General features: G+C 35.3%; 1 protein-coding gene across 1 annotated transcript in view; it reads right to left on the reverse strand.

Annotated features, from left to right (window-relative positions):
- LOC145293101 (dynein axonemal heavy chain 3-like) overlaps nt 1-20,666 on the reverse strand; it is a 404,365-nt gene that overhangs the window by 219,126 nt on the left and 164,573 nt on the right. Inside the window, exons 31-35 of the mRNA XM_080139477.1 lie at nt 15,956-16,157; nt 14,009-14,161; nt 7,562-7,784; nt 4,582-4,712; nt 47-439 (exon numbers count right to left, since the gene is read on the reverse strand). Of these exons, the coding sequence (XP_079995603.1) occupies nt 47-439; nt 4,582-4,712; nt 7,562-7,784; nt 14,009-14,161; nt 15,956-16,157 (1,102 nt within the window). The remainder of the gene's footprint in view (nt 1-46; nt 440-4,581; nt 4,713-7,561; nt 7,785-14,008; nt 14,162-15,955; nt 16,158-20,666) is intronic.

The following is a 20,666-nucleotide window of genomic DNA, read 5'->3' on the forward strand; positions in this document are numbered from 1 at the left end:
TACGTGTCCATTACTATCCTGCTTTTTTGTATAAAAAGCTGATTACCTGTTGACTGGTGAGTGTTGGCTTTTTGTCCGCCCCTGAGTTCTTGATTTCATCCATGAGACAGGAGTAGAGCCTGATCAGCGACTGCACTAAATGCAGGTCTGACACAGGAACAAATAAGCGGCAGTGGTGACGGATGAAATAGAGACACGGAGGAACAAGCCATTCGAACAAATCGTTGATCAACTCACGGTGATCGTCTTCTAAATGAGCAGGCAGTTCGTGTTGCATGTATGATTCTTTTAATGGATGCCAACCCAGCTCGTCCGGTTCCATATAGATCATGCCGCAACGACTGACCGTGGCGGGTGATGCTTGCTCCAAGTCCGCTGGCTCAAACACCAGATTCATTGTATTGCTCATCTGGATGATCTCACCGCTCATCAAACATAACTGAAAAAAGAAAGAAAAAAAAAAAAAAGAATACGTTTATATTCACAAGAATCATGACAGAATACTCACTATGACCATGCTATGATACTCCTTACAATCATTTCCGTTGTGTTTTAATTTTCTAGTCGTTTTGTTTTAACGAGGGGCATCTTTTTGGATGCCAGATATTCGCCCACTAATTCAGTCGCTCCAACAAAAAGATCTTTTTAATTTTCTAACCGTTCCTTTGAGTGCAGTTGTTTGTATTTCTCTTGCACTTGGCTCACCGCGTATACTTGACAGGTAGTTTTTGACATTCTTTTTTTTTTTAAGTCCGGTTGCTCTTATACTTACTGGAATTATGGAAATCTTCGTAAGATTCCGGTTTCTTTATATATCGTACACAAGGCCTAGGTATTTCATATTTGCTATCTCTTGTGGCTATCATAATTATCTTTTCTCTTGAAAGAAGACACCAAGAAAATATACATTTATTTACCTTTCCTTTAAATAAAATGTAAATTATAATTACATGTTATATTATAACGAACACGCCACTTCTGCAAATGCTGAAAAATTGCTTCTGTGGTACTAGTATTTAAGAATTCTGGTGAAAGACCTGAAATTAATCGCGTTACTTGCAGGCTGCCCGGCTGTAAAATACGCTTCAATATGATATTGTAATTTATGCAGATTTCATATATATCATTATAGAGCCACTTCTCTAGTGGTTATTATATATATATATATATATATATATATATATATATATATATATATATATATATATATATATATATATATTGGTACACAATATATAGCAGGGACGTGCAAAGAGGTGAGTGCTAGGGGTGCCAAAGCACCTGCCCATTTTACTCAAAAGTGCCCTTTTCAGAGGAATGTATTATAGGCCTATGACCCAACGAGACGGTGTCCATTACTATATTTTTTTTTTCACTTGAGCACCTGCCTTGAAAAAGTTCTCTGCGCGTCATTAATATATAGTAGTGTAGTGGGGCAGATTATCTTAATATTCCATAAGAATCTTTCACTTAGTGATACAAGCACCAAGTGAAAGATTGTTTCCACAATCTGCCCCACTAGCAGCCGCCCAGTGTAACCTATTCATAAAAGAAAATGCTTAAATATGATAATGACGTTAGGAGAACGTTAAAATAAATCAGTTGGTGTTTAAAATACTTGTTGCAACAAGTATTTTAAACACCAACTGATTTATTTTAACGTTCTCCTAACGTCATTATTTGTTCTATATTTCACGGTATCACGTGACAAACTCTATAGCTGCTTTTCCAATTTTGAACACTCTTCTGCTGTCTTCTCTTGAAAAAGGACTAATAGGTCTGAAATATATTGAGATTTATAACACCATCGAATACAACAGAAAAAAAAAATTACTGTTGTTTAGAGTTAAAATTTGTGTGAAAAAGAAAAAACAAACAACAAAAAAAAGAAATTTATTTCTTTTGTTTTCATTTAATTTTATTCTATATAAAAATAAAAAAAAATCGCATTGTTCTTGGCTTTTAATTTTACTTTATAATTTTCTTCAACAATGATTCAAGCAAACTACAATCTACTTATATATATATATATATATATATATATATATATATATATATATATTATATATATATATATATATATATATATATATATATATATATATCAATGAAACAGCTGTAATGGAAAAAATCCAGGAAATAAATGAAGGTTATAAAAAGAAAACGTGAGTTTTTGAATTTTCAAGAAAATTTTACACTATATATATATATATATATATATATATATATATATATATATATATATATATATATATATATATAGCAGGGGATTGAATGATAGTCAACAAACAATCTTATATTTTTATTATTGGTGAAATCGCACATTTTTCAATGAAATCGATCGATTGCCTGCTCTAGTTGGGGATCCATCACAGTGCACCAGGAAGAAGCTTCACATGCCGCTATGTAGTGACTTAGTCCACAATACATTGTAGTCTACATTACACTGTAGAGAGCCTACTGTTGATTTTATAAAATTATCTGTAAATAGTAGCTTGAATTAACGTTTAAAATGCAAAAGTAAAGTATTATGTTTCCATTGTGCTCTAAACAGAAACATTCATTTCGAACACGCCCATGTTTATCAAAGAATTTATTGTTGATTTTATAAGCCTGTCCCTTCTGCTTATGCTGTGATAATTGGTTGAATTTAAATTTAAAATGAAAAAATCAAGTATTATGTTCCAGTTGTACTTTGCACACAAACATTCATTTTGAACGCGCCCTTGTCATATCAAAGAACCTACTGTTGATTTTAGATGTTGAACCTTTTTGCTTGTGTGGTAATAAAACTTCCCAAATGCATTTGTGATGTTAGGCTGTATAAGGTGTTAACTTTGGTCAAAATCGACTGTTCCTTCTTGCATCAGATTTTGTCAATTATCGATTATCGATTATCAATACTTATCGATAAAAAAACTTATTTAAGAACACTGCTAATTACATGAAGTACATTTGTGTGAAATTTTGTAAAAATCGGCCAAGCCGTTTCGGAATCCATAGGAAACGAACTTACAAACACACAGACAGACAAAGAAATATATATATTTCTATGGAAATATTCTTAATTCTTATATTTTCTTTTTATATATACCAATGCTTATTTAAGAAGCTCAATGCAATTACAGAGTATATAATGAATAAATGACAAAAGTCTATATGTCAAATTTCATGATGTGAACCTTCTTACAAATTATTCCTTAAATTCAGTTAACATTTACAATTCTCGACAGTATCTGTTTCATAGCACAAAATCATTCACTTAATTATATCAATGAATCTATTTTGCTCTTAACTCATCAGAAGAAATAGCAACTATCAATCAAATAAATGCGTTTTGACTAAAAAATCCGAAAATTGGAAGAAAAGCTGCAATTACTTTATTGTTTGCTTACATTGAGCCATTTTGAACCCCCATTTTGAAACAGATACTGTCAAGAATTGTAAATGTTAACTGAATTAAAGGAATAAATTGTAAGATGGTCAACATCATGAAATTTGGAATATAGACTGCAGTCATTTATTATATATATATATATATATATATATATATATATATATATATATATATATACTTGCAAAATCTCGACCTTAACCTTTGATCTTGACCTTGGAAAATAATGTGTACCATCCCCAGATCGGAGACTATAATCATGTCAGAGTTGGTGTTGGCTGTAAGAGAATATATATACATAGGCTATGACTTTGATCTTTACCTTGAAAAATTGTGTGCACCATCCCTAGGTTGGGGACCATCATCATGCTAGGTTTAGTCATGGTCGGTCCACTGGTATGGCTGTAGGAGAGTTGTACACACAGACACACAGACACAGGCACACACGATCGCTACTATTATATATATATATATATATATATATATATATATATATATATATATATATATATATATATACTTCAGAATAATTTGGATATGAAATTCAATATCCTTTTCATTTTGAACCAATATATAATTTCCCTCACTCTATGATTTAAAATCTTAAAAACTTTTAATTGTGATTTTCTATGTTTATTGTATTTAGCAAATTAGGTCTAAACCATTATGATTTGCCAATATTTTCTCCTCTGAGGAGATTACCCATCATCGAAAACCTATAGGTTAAGGAGATATACTTATTGAAATGTATTCTTTCTCTTGCATATAATAAAAATTCTAGATTTGAAATTTAACCATTTCACGTCATAAAATGACGTCATCTCGCACATGGCTCAATCATTTGCATACAGCTGCCATACATGCATCCACGTTCAGTTATTTTAATAGTTTCTTTCCTTGAACTGCTTGCCTTTAGAAATTCCTTTTCGGTTTCCGGAAAGCCTTCTATTCAAATAGCTTATTTCCTCTGACTGCTAGACTTTGGAATTCCTTTCCTGTTACCCATTTCCCTGACCGTACTGACATGCTGAAATTTAAATGTAATGCAAACAAGCATCTCGCTGCTCAACTCCTTGCTTAAAATGCCCTCTATAAATCTGGCACCTAATCCAAAACATGTGTTTCAGTGAGGCGAATTAAAGAAAATAAAAAACAAAAGCAAGAATATGCAAATTTTTTGGTTATACCTTTTTGTTGTCATCAAGTACAGTGTTCATATTTTCGATCCATACAGCATCGACGGGTCCATCAAATAAAATCCATTTCCTGTGATCAGATTGTTCAGAAGCGTACTCCCTGAATGTTGTGGCCAAGATACCTATGCAATAAAAACAGATTTTGTGGTTAGTCTAATGATAGCACAATATCATCTGAGTCAAGCAAAACAATGAAAATGATCTATTGATAAAGAAGAACGAAGTTGCATATTTTGTTGTCCAAACGTTTTGTTACCTTTGTGATAGTATGAGAGCACAGGGTGGAGCTGGTGCTATTGTGATTGCAAGAGTTAGAAATAGATGAAGGGATTATATATGAGGGGCGTGCAATAAGTAATGCCCCTGACCCACTTCCAGTTGTCTGATCTAGCTGAAATTTTGTATGTGCAATGACTTATATCTCTACGGGTTATGTGGCAAATCACAGCTCTGAACTAATTGTGGTTTCTGTTTTACAGGTGTTTGAAATGAGTCAGGTGTGAAATGGAGCCTGTTGAATGTCAAGCAGTGATCCGGTTTTTGTATTTGAAATGGCGCACACCACAGGAGACTTTTGATAAAATGAAAGAAACTTATGGTGATAATGCCCCATCATATGTCCTTGTAAAATGCTGGCATCGTGAATTCAAACATGGCCGGAAGTCTGTGGAAACAGCTCCCAGACCTGGTCGTTCCCCTTCTGCCATTGATGAGACATCTGTCCGTCAAGTTGAGGCTGCCATTTTGGAAGATCGGCGTATTACTATTCGCCAAATAGCCCAAGATGTCAGGATTAGTACAGGGTCTGTGGAAACTATCATTCATGACCGTTTGCATATGCATAAGGTGTGTGCCAGATAGATTCCCAGATTGCTCACACCATTTCAGAAGTGAAAACGTGTCAAGTGCTCCAGGATGAATTTGGAGATGTGCCAAGACGATGAGTCAAAGTTTTTCAAAAGAATGATTACACAGGATGAAACCTGGGTCCATGACTATGATCCAGAGACCAAAGCCCAGTCAATGCAGTGGAAGCACTTGGACTCACCACCTCCAAAGAAGGCAAGGGTGTAGCCTTCCACTGGCAAGGTCATGCTCACAGTCTTCTGGGGCCAGGACGGAGTAGTGATGACAGATTTCCTGGCAAAGGGTACCACAATTACAGGATCCTATTATGCTTCACTTTTGAGAAAATTAAGGGAAGCTATCAAAATCAAGAGGCGGTGCAAGATTAGAAAAGGTACCCTCCTCCTGAAGGACAATGCTCCGGTCCACAACTCGCATGTCGCCAGATCAGAAGCACGGGCGTGTGGTTATGAAATCCTCCCTTATCCTCCCTACTCTCCTGACCTTGCACCTTCTGACTTTCACCTCTTCCCAGCCATGAAGTTGTTTTTGAAAGGAAAGCGTTTCCCAGATGATGCAGCCTTGATTTCTGAAGTCACGTTGTGGTTGGAGGACCAACCTGGGGTGTTCTACAAAAACGGTCTGCAGAGCTGCATCAAACGATGGGAGAAATGCATAACTCTGGGTGGTTCCTATATAGACAAAGACTAATAACTGTGCCAAGTTTTGTTGCTCTATTGCTATGGGAAGTAGGTCAGGGGCATTACTTATTGCACGCTCCTCGTATCATTTTTATTTTTTGGGAATCGTTAAAGATGAGGCTTCAGAATTTGTGTATTCATTCTTTTGCCTACTGTTATCTTCATCTTCATAGTTGTTGTTTCATCACGTTTTGGCCAACTTATCCTTTTCTCTGTGTGGCGCAGTGGATAGAGATGTTGACTCTCTATGGTTGCAGGTGAGCATTGTCTGAAGATACTGGTTTCAATCCTACCCTAAGCAGGCCAGAGAATTAGTTGGTGAGAAAACAATAACTACGGAAGGCTGTAATGACTGGAGATACAGTTACAAGACTCAGCATTCTAATCTCATTGAAGTTAATCACCTGAAGAAAGCCAGAGGATGAGTTGGCCGAAACATGGTTAAACAACAACAACTATGAAGGATAACAGTCCTCAAAAGAATGAATACACAAATAGATGAAGGAAGTTTATGGAACTTCTACCATTGTAACATGTTAACATGTTAACATGTAGACTCTGTCGCAAGGAAACAAAAAAATAGGAAGTGGAAAGAAACGAAAGACCTTTATTCCTTCTCTGGACGCGCATGACTTTTCATCTCTGCTGTAACGTCATCCCTATGTCTCGAACACATACTTTTCTCTGCACGCAATTCCTTTTCCAGCCACATATAGAACACGTGCTTCCCTGCCCACCCTTTTCTACATCCACGTGTGTCCTCTTTGTCTCTGCTGCGACGTCACTTCGCACAGCTGTCTAGGTCATTTGCATATGTTAGCTGCCATACGGCTGCTACTGCTGCAAACAGCACTAGCGTCTCTGCTACACCATTACTAATCAGCAAGGCCTTACCACAGTCGACAAAGAGAAGATTCACTCAGGTATGTATACACAGTGTGATGATGTATTGAAGTGATATACGACCAGTGAGGGTTGAAGATATACGTTGCATGAATAGAAATAATATGGGAATAATACAATGGATGTATAATGTGATTTTTAAAAATTGACTTAGATCTGACGGCCTCAGAGGAATATTAAATAAAAAAAATAGGAAGATGTGTGCTTATCAGGAGACTTCAATGATATAGTCAAGTTTAAAGATGAATGAGAGTTGGGCTAGTAGAAGTAGAACAGTTGAGATAGCAGGCCCAGTTTACAGGTGAGGGACAAAACATGTAAGTGATAAGAATGAAATTGAGAGAAAGCTGGATAAATAAAGACCTGGCCAGATATAGGTTAGTTTTGAAGTCAATTTCTTAAAGCCGTCCAACACATGTCAACATGTAAAACCTACGTTAAATTGAATATGACGAATGAATGAAGCTGGACTCTGAGAATGATAACACTGTTTAAGTTCCTTATTTTATTAGCAATCTTACCATCGGTCCATTCATGGGAGACGGGATCAAAGCAACCATAAAGTTGGCCCATTGTGACGGATTTCGGGTTAATAATTCTGTATTTCACTTTATTCTCGTTGAACAGACCAGCTTTATTAAGGTCAGTGAGTGCTGCAGCTAAAACTTGATAGGCCATCGTCTTTCCTCCGAGGGCCTCCCCAACGATCATCAAACCGTGTCGAACGAGAATCATTTCGTACACCTGCAATCAGAACAATAAATTTACATTTTTTTTCCGAGTGAAACATAATTGTATTGTAAATTGCATTGTAAATAGGTACTATTTAAAATGCCTCCCCACGAGACGGAGTTAGACACTAGGGTCGTTTTTTAACGTGGAGAAAATGTACAAAAATAAAAAATTGTCTCAGTCGTGAAGGACTGCTCCTCCACCGAAAGAGAACAAGGAATGGAAGTGCAGCATCTGAAGAACAGATGGTATTTATTTGCTCCCCCACTGAGCAAATTAGGCACAAGGCCGTTTTTAATGTGAGGTAAAAACCAGCTCCCCTTAAAGTAGGCAAAAAGGGGGCACTCTGGTTACCAAAAATAATGATTGTCCCAGTATAGAGGGTTTCCCCTCCATTGACTGGTACAAATTATCTTAAGTGCAGCATCTGCCGGAACAGATGGTATTTATTTGCTCCCCCACCGAGCAAATTAGGCACAAGGCCGATTTTTAATGTGAGGAGTGAAGGGAGGGGGAAGGGAAAAAGGGGACCAGCTCCCGAGAGGTGGGAAATGGGAGCTGGTTAAAGGTCAGGCATGTGGGGTTGCCCCCACATCTGGTCTTTGCTACTCATAGCTAGTCCTAGCTAGTCATAGCTTGCAGTATCTGCCGGATCAGATACTACACTTTGATCTTGACCAAAAGGCCAAATTAGTAGATAGAAAGAAATAAAATGGAGAAAATATGTTTAGTTTAAGATCACTGCAATTCATAAATTAAACCGTTATCCATTATTTCAAAAAATGATGGCAAATTTCACAGAGTTTGTTTGATGTTTATTTATGCTTCATATAGAGAGGTTGATGTTGTGCTCTGCAGTTCTCCACAAGAAGTGCAGAGAACAACAACAGCAACCTTTCTATATAGTACTTATCGACCTGATCAAGGCTATTGACTCCATTCCAAGAAAGCTACTTTGGAAAACCCTTGCCACTTTTGGATGCCCCAAGAAGTTTACTGAGATCCTCAGATTTAAGACATGAATGCCACAGTCATCTCTCATGGCAGCACAGATGAGTCTTTCAAAGTTAGAACGGCTGTCAAACAGGACTCTTCATTATGTTTGTAACAGCCATCACACACAGAGTCAAGAACGACCTTCCCTCAAGACTCGATATCATCTACATCACAAATGGGCGAGCTTTCAATCTCTTTTCCCTGAGATCGAAAAGCAAAACCTCAATCATATCCCTGATGGAATTCCAGTACATCAATGACAACTGTGAGGCATCCATCTCGGAAGAACACCTGCAGCAGATTCTGAATACCTTCAACTATGTCTATACCCGGCTCGACCTTGTCATTAACCCAACAAAGACTCAGATCCTGTACCAACCAAAGTCTGGGGATAGGGCTGATGTTACAGCTCTCTATCTCTCGCCACTGATGACAAACTTCTGGAGAACGTAGACCACTTCCCATATTTTGGAAGCCACCTGTCATCTAGCACTGACATCCAAGATGAAGACAATACTACCTAAAATGCATCGGAGCCACATATGACCATCTTTTAACCCATGTGTTTTAAGACAGAGACATCCGGAAAGACACAAAATTGGCTGTATACAAAGCTGTCGTGCTCTCGAGGCTTCTCTATGCTCATAAGACCTGGATGACATATCGCCAATACCTCAAGGCACTGGAGAAATTTCACCAACGCTATCTGCAGAGCATTCTGGACATCTCCTAGGAAAACTATTGTACCGATCTCAGTGTCTTCCTGGAGGCTTACACCACCAGCATCGAAGCCATCATAATTAGGAATCAGTTGAGGTGGTCAGGCTACGTCGTTAGGATGTCAGATTCCCGCCTGCCGAAACAACTCTTCTACGGGCAGCTAAAAGAAGGAAAGCGCGGTAGAGGAGACTAGAAGAAGCGGTACAAGCATCTTTTAATAACAAATACGGGCGCATGGAAGACCCAGGCCAAGGATAGGGAACTTGGGGGCAAACCGTTGCCGAAGGCACAGCTACCTTCAAGGCTAACTGATGTGCGAACCTTGAGGAGAAGTGAAAAGGGAGAGAGAGAAGAACGCTATCGAGCCAACCATCCAAATGGAAATGGAACTACCTGTCTTCACTGTGAAAGGTAGCTCAAAGCCAGGACCGGCCTTGTCGGTTACATCTGCACACACCAAAACCCAGAACACAACCACCATCTTCATCGCTGAGAAGAGAGAGATTTATGCTCTTTTGAGAACCTTTGTTTTAACCAAAGATATCATGAAAACATTAAAGAAAGCAGAATAGATAAGAGTATACCCATGCCGCTAAGAATGATGGGAAAATATTTATATTATATGATAATTTGAAATTTTCGGAAAACCAAATAATGTTTTAAAATATTTTATTAAATGATTAAAATAGTTTTTTTTCTGAGACTTTCTGCGTAATACACTTTTTTCTTTTCTTTGTTTTATTGATTTTTTCTCTCTTCATTTTGCTGGCGGTATTAGTCTCGCGGGATCATACCCTCGTGAAAAGAGAAAATGATACATCCAGTGTTATTGATAGTTGTTGTCAGTTGTTGAAAAAAGTATCTTACACTGCAAGTCTCAGAAAATGATTTTAATCATTTCATAAAATAATTTCTAACATTATTTTGTTTTCTAAAATTTTCAAGTTAACCTTTTGAAATAATGTTTGCAAAGATGTGACCAAACTCCTATTAATAATCATCTACTATTATATAAAAGGAACTTGTGTGTGTGTGAGGGAAGGAGGGAGGGAGAGAGAGAGTTCCCTATGGAATCGAAAACGGTTGACCTGATTCTTATGAAATTTCACACGAAGGTACTTTATGTGCCTGGCAGTGTTTTTAGATAGGTTTTGTATTGCAATGTCATTGATAAGTATCGATAATAGAAATAATCTGATAAAAAAAGGGGCAGGTGATTTTGACCAAAGTTAACACTTTACACAACCTAACATCACAAGTGCATTTAAGAAGTTTTATTACCACACAAGCCGAAAGGCCCGACATATAAAATCAACAGATGCTTCCTTGATATGACAGGGATACGTTCGAAATAAATTTAGAGCACAATTACTCCGTAATACTTGACTTTTTCATTTTAAACTTTAATTCAACATATAAAAAGTAGTTTATAAAATCAACAGTAAATTTTCTTCAATAAGTTCTCTTCAGTGCAATGTAGACTACAATATACTGTGAACTTAGTCACTGCGAAAGGCATACAAAGCTTCCTTCCGGTGCACCGCAATTGGTCCATAACTAGAGGAAGCAATCAATTGATTTGATTGAAAACTTGCAATTTCACCTAATTCGATGACAATAAAAATATAGGATTGTGAAACATTCGTTTGATCATCATTCAATCCGGGCAATATCGGGTTTTCCTGCTAGTGTTAGAAATATTTATGTGATAATTTGTAAGATTAAAAAAAAACAATAATGTTATAAAATATTTAAATGATGAAAATATTTTTCTGGAACTCTCAGTGTACTTGAGACAGAAAATGATACATTAGGTGTTATTGTTGCTTGTTGTCTGCCGTTGAAAAAACTATCTTACACTGAAAGTCTAAGAAAAAAATGATTTAATCATTTAATAAATATTTTCTGATACTGTCTGGTTTTCTAAAATTTTCAAATTAATCTTTCGAAATGTTCGCAAAGATGTGACCAAACTCTTATCGATATAACATCTAAAATGCCTGCAATATATTTTCATGTCCCCACCATGGTACTTGTGCATTTAACGAACCAGACGTAACTCAGCATTTGCTCGGTTTTATCCGGCGCATAACGTCAACAGCCGGATAAAACCGAGCGTTGCCGATAAAATAAAAACAACGCTACAAAATAACTGTAAAATAAAATTGTAAAATGTAGAAATATCCAAAAATAAATAAATAAAAAGCAAAAACCTACCGTTCATTTTTTTTAATAATTAGTATTATTGTTTAAAATTGTTTTCTGTTTACAAAATAAATACATATAAAACATTTTTTGTAAACAAATAATAGTAATTATTTTTTTTTTAAATGAAACGGGGTTTTTTTTTTAAATATTAACGTAAAATGACTAACAAAAATGATATTTGTAGGATATTTTTTAAACAAATAATAGTTAGTAATTGTTTTTTTTTTAATGAAACGTTTTTCTTTTTAACTATTTACGTAAAATAACCAACAAAAATGATATTTGTAGGATATTTTTTTAAACAAATAATAGTTAGTAATTGTTTTTTTATGAAACGTTTTTTTTTGTTTGTTTGTTTTTGTTTTTTTTTTCAACTATTTACGTAATAAAGAAAAAATCGCAAGAAAAAGGAAAGGAATAAACTTTTTTTTTTAAAACCAGGATATTTTTCTTTCTTTCTTTTTTTTTTTTTTTTTGCCAGGAACAAGTAATTTTTTTTTTTTAAACCAGAATCCCTGCTAGATTTTTTTTTTTTGTGCCAGGAACATATTTTCTTAGGAGGATGTATTTTCTTCAGAATTTTCGAGGGCATCAGACGACAAAGTGGACGGAGATGAGATAGCGAATGTGATAGGAAGCTCCTTACCAACCGGTAGCTTTCGACGATGTGGGTTAATATGGAGTCAAACGGCTGTCTACCAAACTTTTGTCTCCACATAAACTCTAAACGATATGTGTCCAAAAGCTCCCGGTCTTCAGAAATTTTGTTTCTAACGTATTGTACGAACCGTAAGTCGGTAATTGTAAAGATTATGAACCAGATTTCTCGTAAATATTCGCTCAGAGTCAAGTGGCACCTAACGTCGCCGCCAGAATGTGCCGAGCGCCGTTAACAATGCTCTCAGTAACTCGTTCAAATTATTATTTTGTTTTGTTAGAAGTATTTTCAAGTTAAATTCAATTTTTACGATATTTTTAGTTATTATATTGTTAAGTTAAAGTACAGAATTGTTACACAACATCCTTCCCTCCCCCTATTAAGAAGTGATTTTTAAATAATAATGTTATTTCAGCGCAGTAACATAGATGCAAAAGTACCCGTCATTGTTGGTTCAGTCACATCGGACATTTACGAGAAATCCGGTTCGTAATATGAAACAGTATCGAAATTTTAATAAAATCACTTTTATCGGCACAAACTGTAATAAACAAAACTCCTCTTACTTCGTTAAAGGAAAAAAGTATAACAAAATAGAAAATATTGTTTCTCAGTGTTTATAGGTGATTTTTTTATATGTTTATCATTTCATAACTCCATTTCTTATCTGAATTTATAACAATATGATAAGGATTTTTCCTACAAAAGATATTTTTATAAACATTTTTGAAACATTATTTGTTAATGTTGAATTTTTGGTATTGTTTGAATTTATGAACTGGGAAACGGCTGGGCCGACTTTTTTAAATTTTCACATAAAGGCGCCTGGTGTACGTAGGTTTTGTATTGGAATGCGTCCGATAAGTATCAAATATCGATTATCGAAAAAATACGATTAAAGAAGGAAGTCCGATTTTGACCAAAATTAACACTTTTATACAACCTAACATCACAAGTGCATTTGAGAAGTTTTATCACCGCATTAAACAGAAAGGCATAACGTAAAATTAACAGTAGGTTCTTTGAAAAGATAGGGGCGCGTTCGGAATGAATATTTCAGTTTAGAGCACAATTGAACCACGATACTTGAATTTTGCATTTGAAAATCTTATTCAAGTAATTATATAAAAATAATTTGATAAAATCAACAGTAGATTCCCTACAATACAATATAGACCACAATGTATTGTGGACTAGGTCACTGCGGGGAGGCATGTGAAGCTTCCTCTCTGTACATCGCAGATCTGTTGTTATTTTTTTTTTTTTAGCGATATATAATCAGTTTTGAACCGTTGCTTATTTCTATATTCATTTTCGCTCCCTAAGCGATGAAGAGATTACTTCGCCTTTATTTTTGTTTTTGCGTTGCCCTTTTTCTTTTGGCAGGACGTATTTTTTTATTTATTTTAGAATTAGTTTTATTTATTAAATATTTAAATATTTTTTGCGCATAAAAGTTTATTCATCGACGTATTTATTTTTATAGTGCTAGTGTGTGTGTGTGTGTGTGTGTGTGTGTGTGTGTGTATTGGTGTATTTGTGCGTATGCATTTGTGTTTGAGTATTTGTGTGTGTCTTTGCATTTGCGCGTGTGTGTTTGTGTGTGTATGTGTTTGTGTGTGCGTGTATGTAAAATAAAGGCAGCTTTTCAAACCTGCACAATCTTGTTGAGAAACCATGGAACTGGTTGCAATTTCTTCTTCTTGATATTATCTTTCAGAGCTTCCATAAATACTCCATAATCTGGGTGAGGCAAATGGACACCCGGAAACAAGTCAGAGATGATACCTTCAAATAACGGCACATCCTATTTTAAAAAAAGGCACAAGAATAATCACATAAATAATTGAGAGTAAAAGTTTTATTTATCAGCTTTGTTTATTCGTTCTTTATTTCAATGCATCATCATCATCATCATCATCATCATCATCATCATCCAACGTGATCACAAATTCGCCAACAGCAACGATTGGTTTCATTTAACTATTACGTCCAGTTCTATCTCTGCATATCTTCTTCATCGTGCAATACTGTGAAGCATTTAGACTAAAACAATTGTAGCAAACCCATATATATATATATATATATATATATATATATATTGGGTAAAACTGGTAATTCGTAAAAACTTGAAGAGAGTGCTCAATACTATTGCAGAGCAAATATGTGTTTTATTATTCTATTACCGTTTTATCTGTTTGGCTACATATGCTTCAGATGTTGGACCATGTTTACGATCGTAAACATGGTCCAACATCTTGAGCATATGTAGCCAAACAGATAAAACGGTAATAAAATAATAAAACATATATATATATATATATATATATATATATATATATATATATAAGTGACCTTGCCCCTGTGTGTGAAAATTCTCTACCAAACTCCTCTCTGAATTTTGGTCTATAGCCTTGAAACTTAATATATGAGATATTTGAACCACTTTCGATTTAGTTTTTAACCGGTAAAATAGCTGTTAAAGAGTCAAAATTAAAAACAAAACACATTGACATTGACTTGGCATAAGTCGACTACCTCTATTTCTTTCTGCACATGCACTAATTAACAATTATAAGTTAAACAAGATTATTTTGCCGCCTTTGTAAACAGGGCGGAACGATAAAATTGTCACTCCAAATAAAACAACACTACAGCTTTATTTTAAAACTCTTACTGAAAAAATCAATTCTGGTAAATTAATTATGTAGTAGATCTGACATCTATTCAATGTAGCAGCATTTATTAGCCTCAATCACCGCCTCAATACGGGTTCAGAACTGGGAGCATGCCTTTTCCAAAAGCGCTGACAGGAGCTCAGCGATTATCCGGCAGATGGCAGTGATCAGACTGGGTTTGGTGTTGTTGGAGGTCATGTTGGTGATGTTCTCGATGTATGATCAAACGAACTAGTCCAGTGGGTTCAGATTGGCGCCAGCTCACAACTCCAAAGAGACCCAGGCTTAGCATCAGAAGGAGTGCTACGATTTTGTGCCCTTCTGATGCTAAGCCTGAGTCTCTTTGGAGTTGTGAGCTGGCGCAGAGTCCTGCTGCAACACCCAGGGTTTGCCAGTGGCCACCTGATTGCACCAGGAGATCACCACACTCTTCAGCACATCCATGTACACTTTGGTGTTAACTTTCAAAGTAATTTCGAAGATGTGAGGTGGCATAATGTGGGTCTCACTTGAAACCACACCAAAGACCATAATCGAGGCCATAACTTCGTTTTTTCACTCTAGATATCATTTCAGATTCTGTGAAAAATTTGATGCAAGTAAGTAGTGAATGCTTTTTCTCGTTTTGCAAGAAAAAAAAAACTATTTCGTGGAATTCTTTATTCGTTATTCTTCTTATCCAGTTATAGACAAGTATCCATGGCTTGCACATAGCTGCTTGGACGTCTGTTCACCATTTAGTTCAATCCATACTATCCCCCTCATAAAGTTACCAAGCTTTCAAGCTCACCTTGATAGTAGCAGCCCAAGTCTTGCGTAGTTGGCCAATGCCAGACTTTCATGATATAGGATCTGTTTATTTAAGGAAAACCCAAAGCAAACAAAAACAAAACACATAAAATTGTAAATAGAATGATGCTAACCTGGCTCAAAAATTTGGGTAAGTTGACGTCATTGATGGCTTTTAATAACAGCACAGATTCATCGAGATCCGATAGTTTCAATTTCAAATTTCCTGCTGCCGTCAAGACGGACTTCACCGCACGCATTCCATAATCGTAGTGATGTTGAGAGGAAAGTTGCTCTGAACAGAGACGGTAAGTTGCAACAATTTTGCCAGCAAGGCTGCAAGTAAAATACATGACAATAAAATCAAGTTGACTTGGAGGCAGAAAGCATTATTGGAAATGACATCCTTTGGAATAGAAATATACAAACCTAAAAAATATACAAGCCTAAAATATATACAAGCCTCAAAATGTATACAATATATCTTAGAATTTTCAGAATGTGAGAGATAATATAATTATTTTCACAGTTAAACAACGTCGCAGCTCAAACGAGTCATGAACGCCAACAAACTGGAAGTCCAAAACTTGAGTTTCGCCCTCATTTGGGCTCGTCAGCTGAAAACATCTGAATTCGAAATTTGAAACTCAAATCTCTTGCGTTTGAGGCGAGTACGCTACCACCTGAGCAACCGCATCACGCACAAGAAAGTTTATTAGTTAACACAGATCAAGCAAACCACGGCAAAACCCAACTGTAGAATGTACCTACTTCATCTCAAACAAGGGGTGTAGTCATCCAATCAGTGAGAATCCAAGCTGATGTCTTGCAAGTAGGATTTTTTTTACTGTGGAAATAATTATATCATCCCACATTTTGAAAATTAATATTATTTTAGACGCTAGTGAGTGTATGACAATTAAATCAAGTTGATTTGGAGGCAGGAAGTATTATTGCCAATGACATCATTTGGAAGAGAAATATATAAACCTAAAAAATGTAGTAGCCTAGACTATATACAAGTTTTAAAAAGTTTACTATATATATCTGGAAACTAATTGAGGACACCGTGTATATATATATATATATATATATATATATATATATATATATATATATATATATATATATATATATATATATAATGAGAATAATGGAAATTCACACGTCCATTAATGTTTCGTCTTCTTTTGGATAAAGAAGTCTTACAATAAAGACGAAACATTGACGGACGTGTGACTTGGTTTGTTCTTTTTTTAATCAGTGTGTGTGTGTGTGTGTGTGTGTGTGTGTGTGTGTGTGTGTGTGTGTGTGTGTGTGAGTGTGTGTGTGTGTGTGTTTTTAATAAGAGAGAAGTCCAGCACAGTGCTTGATTATTAAAAAAGTTTAAAAATAAGAATGTCATATTTATTCTTTTATATGTTACAGAAGATCAGAATAATATCAGTACCATCGGTGTCAAATTCAAATGAATGGAACCAATATCTGGTCACCTTTGTTTGACTCTCTTCGCCCTGTCTTTCCAGAAATGGCATCTCGCACGCTGTGTGATACTCTATAATATTTCAGTCACCAATCTTATTTTTATTTTTGCTGTTTACCAATTAAAGAAAAAAAATTGAAAATTTTCTCACTTAACCACACATATGTCGGCAAGATTGCATGTTGAAACTCGATATTAAAAATAAAAAAAAGATTTCAAAAATAAAAATAAGATCAGAAACTGAAATATTGTAGCATGCGAGATGCCATTTCTGAGAGACAGATATAAACAGAGACTAAAGAAAATCCGATATACGTGACCAGATATTGGTCTCCTTTGTTTAGATGTGAAACCGACGGTACCGATGTTGTACTGATCTTTTGTAACAGATATATATATATATATATATATATATAATACTTATTATGTTCATACCACAAGTGAAGTGTTTAATCCTTTCGCAATCATCAGTGCAAGAAGTGATGATTTCTACTAGTTGGGAGATTCAACCCCAGATACAAAGTCACATTTGACTCCATTTGCTAAGATGTTACCTCTGGGCCACCAACAATTGCCACAATAATTAAGGGAAATTTAACATCTATAAATGCCAAATACGGAGATAGTCGAGAGAGTGACACGAAATGGATCAGACAAAACCAAATGAATTATTAAATAATGCACACAGAATTTCAAGAACAAAATGAAAACAAAATCAAACATATAACAACTTTTTTTAATTAAAAAAATAAATGTAAATAGATTGATTTTGTAGTTTGCTTGAAGCACTGTGCATATTGTGTAAGAAATTAAATTTTAAAGACTGGTAATCAAATTTGGTAGAAAGCATCGTTGAATACAAAACAAGGTAACCAGATCAAGTGACAATATAGAAAAAATTAATAATTTTTAATTAAATATTTATTTATCAACATACTGTGTTGACTCAACCAGGTATGACTGGTATTATCCCTATATATAATAAAAACGTCGCAGTTTCCCCCCCCCCGTGCCAAAATACCGTAGGTTTACAACAGCAGATGCAACATACAAATTTCTTATGTCTAGCCTATTAGCCACTATCTTATGTAACTTTATAAAGACTTTTCTGCCACATCCAGGTGTTGAAACAAAATCCTAGATTCCATCCAGGAGCTACACCAGTACTATTGCATGAACCTATAGAGGAAGTAGTTCTAATTTTTCCCCTATAGCTGAAGTCCTATTGATCTCCATAAACACCGCAGGGATTTATACACATAATATGGATATTGTGGTTACACCCTTCATAACTGATTCATAAACTAATAGCCCAAACGTTAAATTCCCGTCCGTCGATTTGAAAAATAATAAATTCTCCCTTACAATATGCCTGCTATTCTCATTGGCTTAAATTATACCGATCCCTTATTCCAGATTACAATTCTATAAACTTAAACGAACAAGCAAGCCGTTATCAAACCGTTATCCAAAATGGCGTCTACTGATACAGGAAGCTAGCATTTTACATTAGATAAAGCGATTACTGAACCGTATGGAGATATTTTCTTCTCACTCCCTATCTCTCTCTATCCCTCTTTCTTTCTCTTTCTCTCTTAATGTGTTTAGAGGGAGAGAGAGATTGAGAGAGAGATATAGACAGAGAAAGAGTCAGAGACAGAGACAAGCGAGAGGTATATCTGTTTTGTTTACATTAGAACACTGTACCGAAATGAGAGAGAGAGAGAGATAGAGAGAGAGAGAGAGAAAGAGAGACAGATACAGACAGAGACAGTGAGAGAAAGAGATAAAATCATTGTAACGGCAGAGAGAGAGATAGAGAGAGAGAGAAAGAGAGAAAGAGAGAGAAAGAGAGAGAGAAATAAAGAGAGATTAAATCATCGTCATGGATTGACCTCATTTCATTACCACATCCTGTTATTTCGTTTAAAAAGAAAAAACATGGTGTTATTTCGATGCCATCGTTGTGGAGCAGTGGATATCTGGGCTGCATTGTAACCTATGGGTTCCACGTTCATGCCTATGCAATAGATTGTATTTTTTGTTTTAAGTTTTAACATTTAAACAGGGTTACGCCTTGCGATAAATACGTATAACACTTCATTTTTTCTCTATTTTTCTCAGTTATAATTATTATCGAATTCAAGGAGTGTTATTGTTTTTTTCCTCTCTTTATTTGTTTTGTTTTTTTAGTATCGAAATGAAACAATAAACCTTCATTTGTTTTGAGGTGTTTTCTTTTATTCGTTTTTGCGTTTATTTTTATTTTTATTTTCATTTTTTAAGGTGATAAGTGAACTAATTGAAACCAAGTACTGCAGTAATTAATAAATAATAAATAATAAATAATAATACACGAAAGAAGTTTCGTTTCATTTTCTTAGGATAGGATTCCATGTTTTCGTTCTTATATAAATTTCTGTTTCTTAATAAAACTATGAGACGAACTATTTCTAGTTGTGGAGACCAGTAAGTAACCAGTCAACATTACCACAGCTTCAACAGCTAAATGGATGTCTTTTCTTGTTTTTTTCTTTGTTTTTTGTTTTTTTATTTAAACCCTCTCCACTCAGCCTGTCTCCTGCATCTAATTTTTTTTTTCTTTTACCCCCGCTGCTATTATTTAATTTTTTTTATGGCTGGGGGTTACTCATTACCTTTACTACACCTGTTGTACAATAGTGTTCATATTGGAGATCATATATCGAGAGAGGGCAGAGATGTAATGGATACATGTTATACAAGATATACAATGATGATGAGGAAGAGAAGACACTTATACAGTTCTGTGATGTTTCTTCTTAATACATGTATTAGAGAGGAGAGAGGGTGAACCGTTCTTTTAACACAGGAAGGGACAGTTATTATTTATGATGGAGAGGGGGACACATTACTTGGATGGGTTATACAAAGTTCATTAAAGATGATTATACACATTACCTTTAATTGTTGAATGATGACGCAACACAGTTTTACAAATACATGATGATAACTTCTTTATTATCAGATCGACCAGTCGAATGATGATGACGTCAAGGAATTCAAAGTCGTTTCTACATGTTAAATGTTCTCCCTTCGCTTCTAAAGGGACCCTCCTCTGATTATGTTAGTTCTGTCCGACCGACCCTGCTGGTTCTTCGATCCGGACTCGACTGCCTTCCCCCCTGATCATCGACTGACTAGCTCTTATATTGAGAAATTCCCTTTCTGCTATGACGTCATGTATGGCTTCAAAACGTGATTGACTCACGTGGCCTAAACATACATGGTTCGGCACATGTTGCCAAACCATTTCTGCAGACAAGAATTCTCAGTAACCTATTTTTCAACCCAACTTATTTTCAATATATTTCTAAATTGCA

The sequence above is a fragment of the Euprymna scolopes genome, chromosome 14, assembly GCF_053919585.1.
Source record: "Euprymna scolopes isolate OS-2025 chromosome 14, ASM5391958v1, whole genome shotgun sequence".
NCBI classification, from domain to species: Eukaryota; Metazoa; Mollusca; class Cephalopoda; order Sepiida; family Sepiolidae; genus Euprymna; species Euprymna scolopes.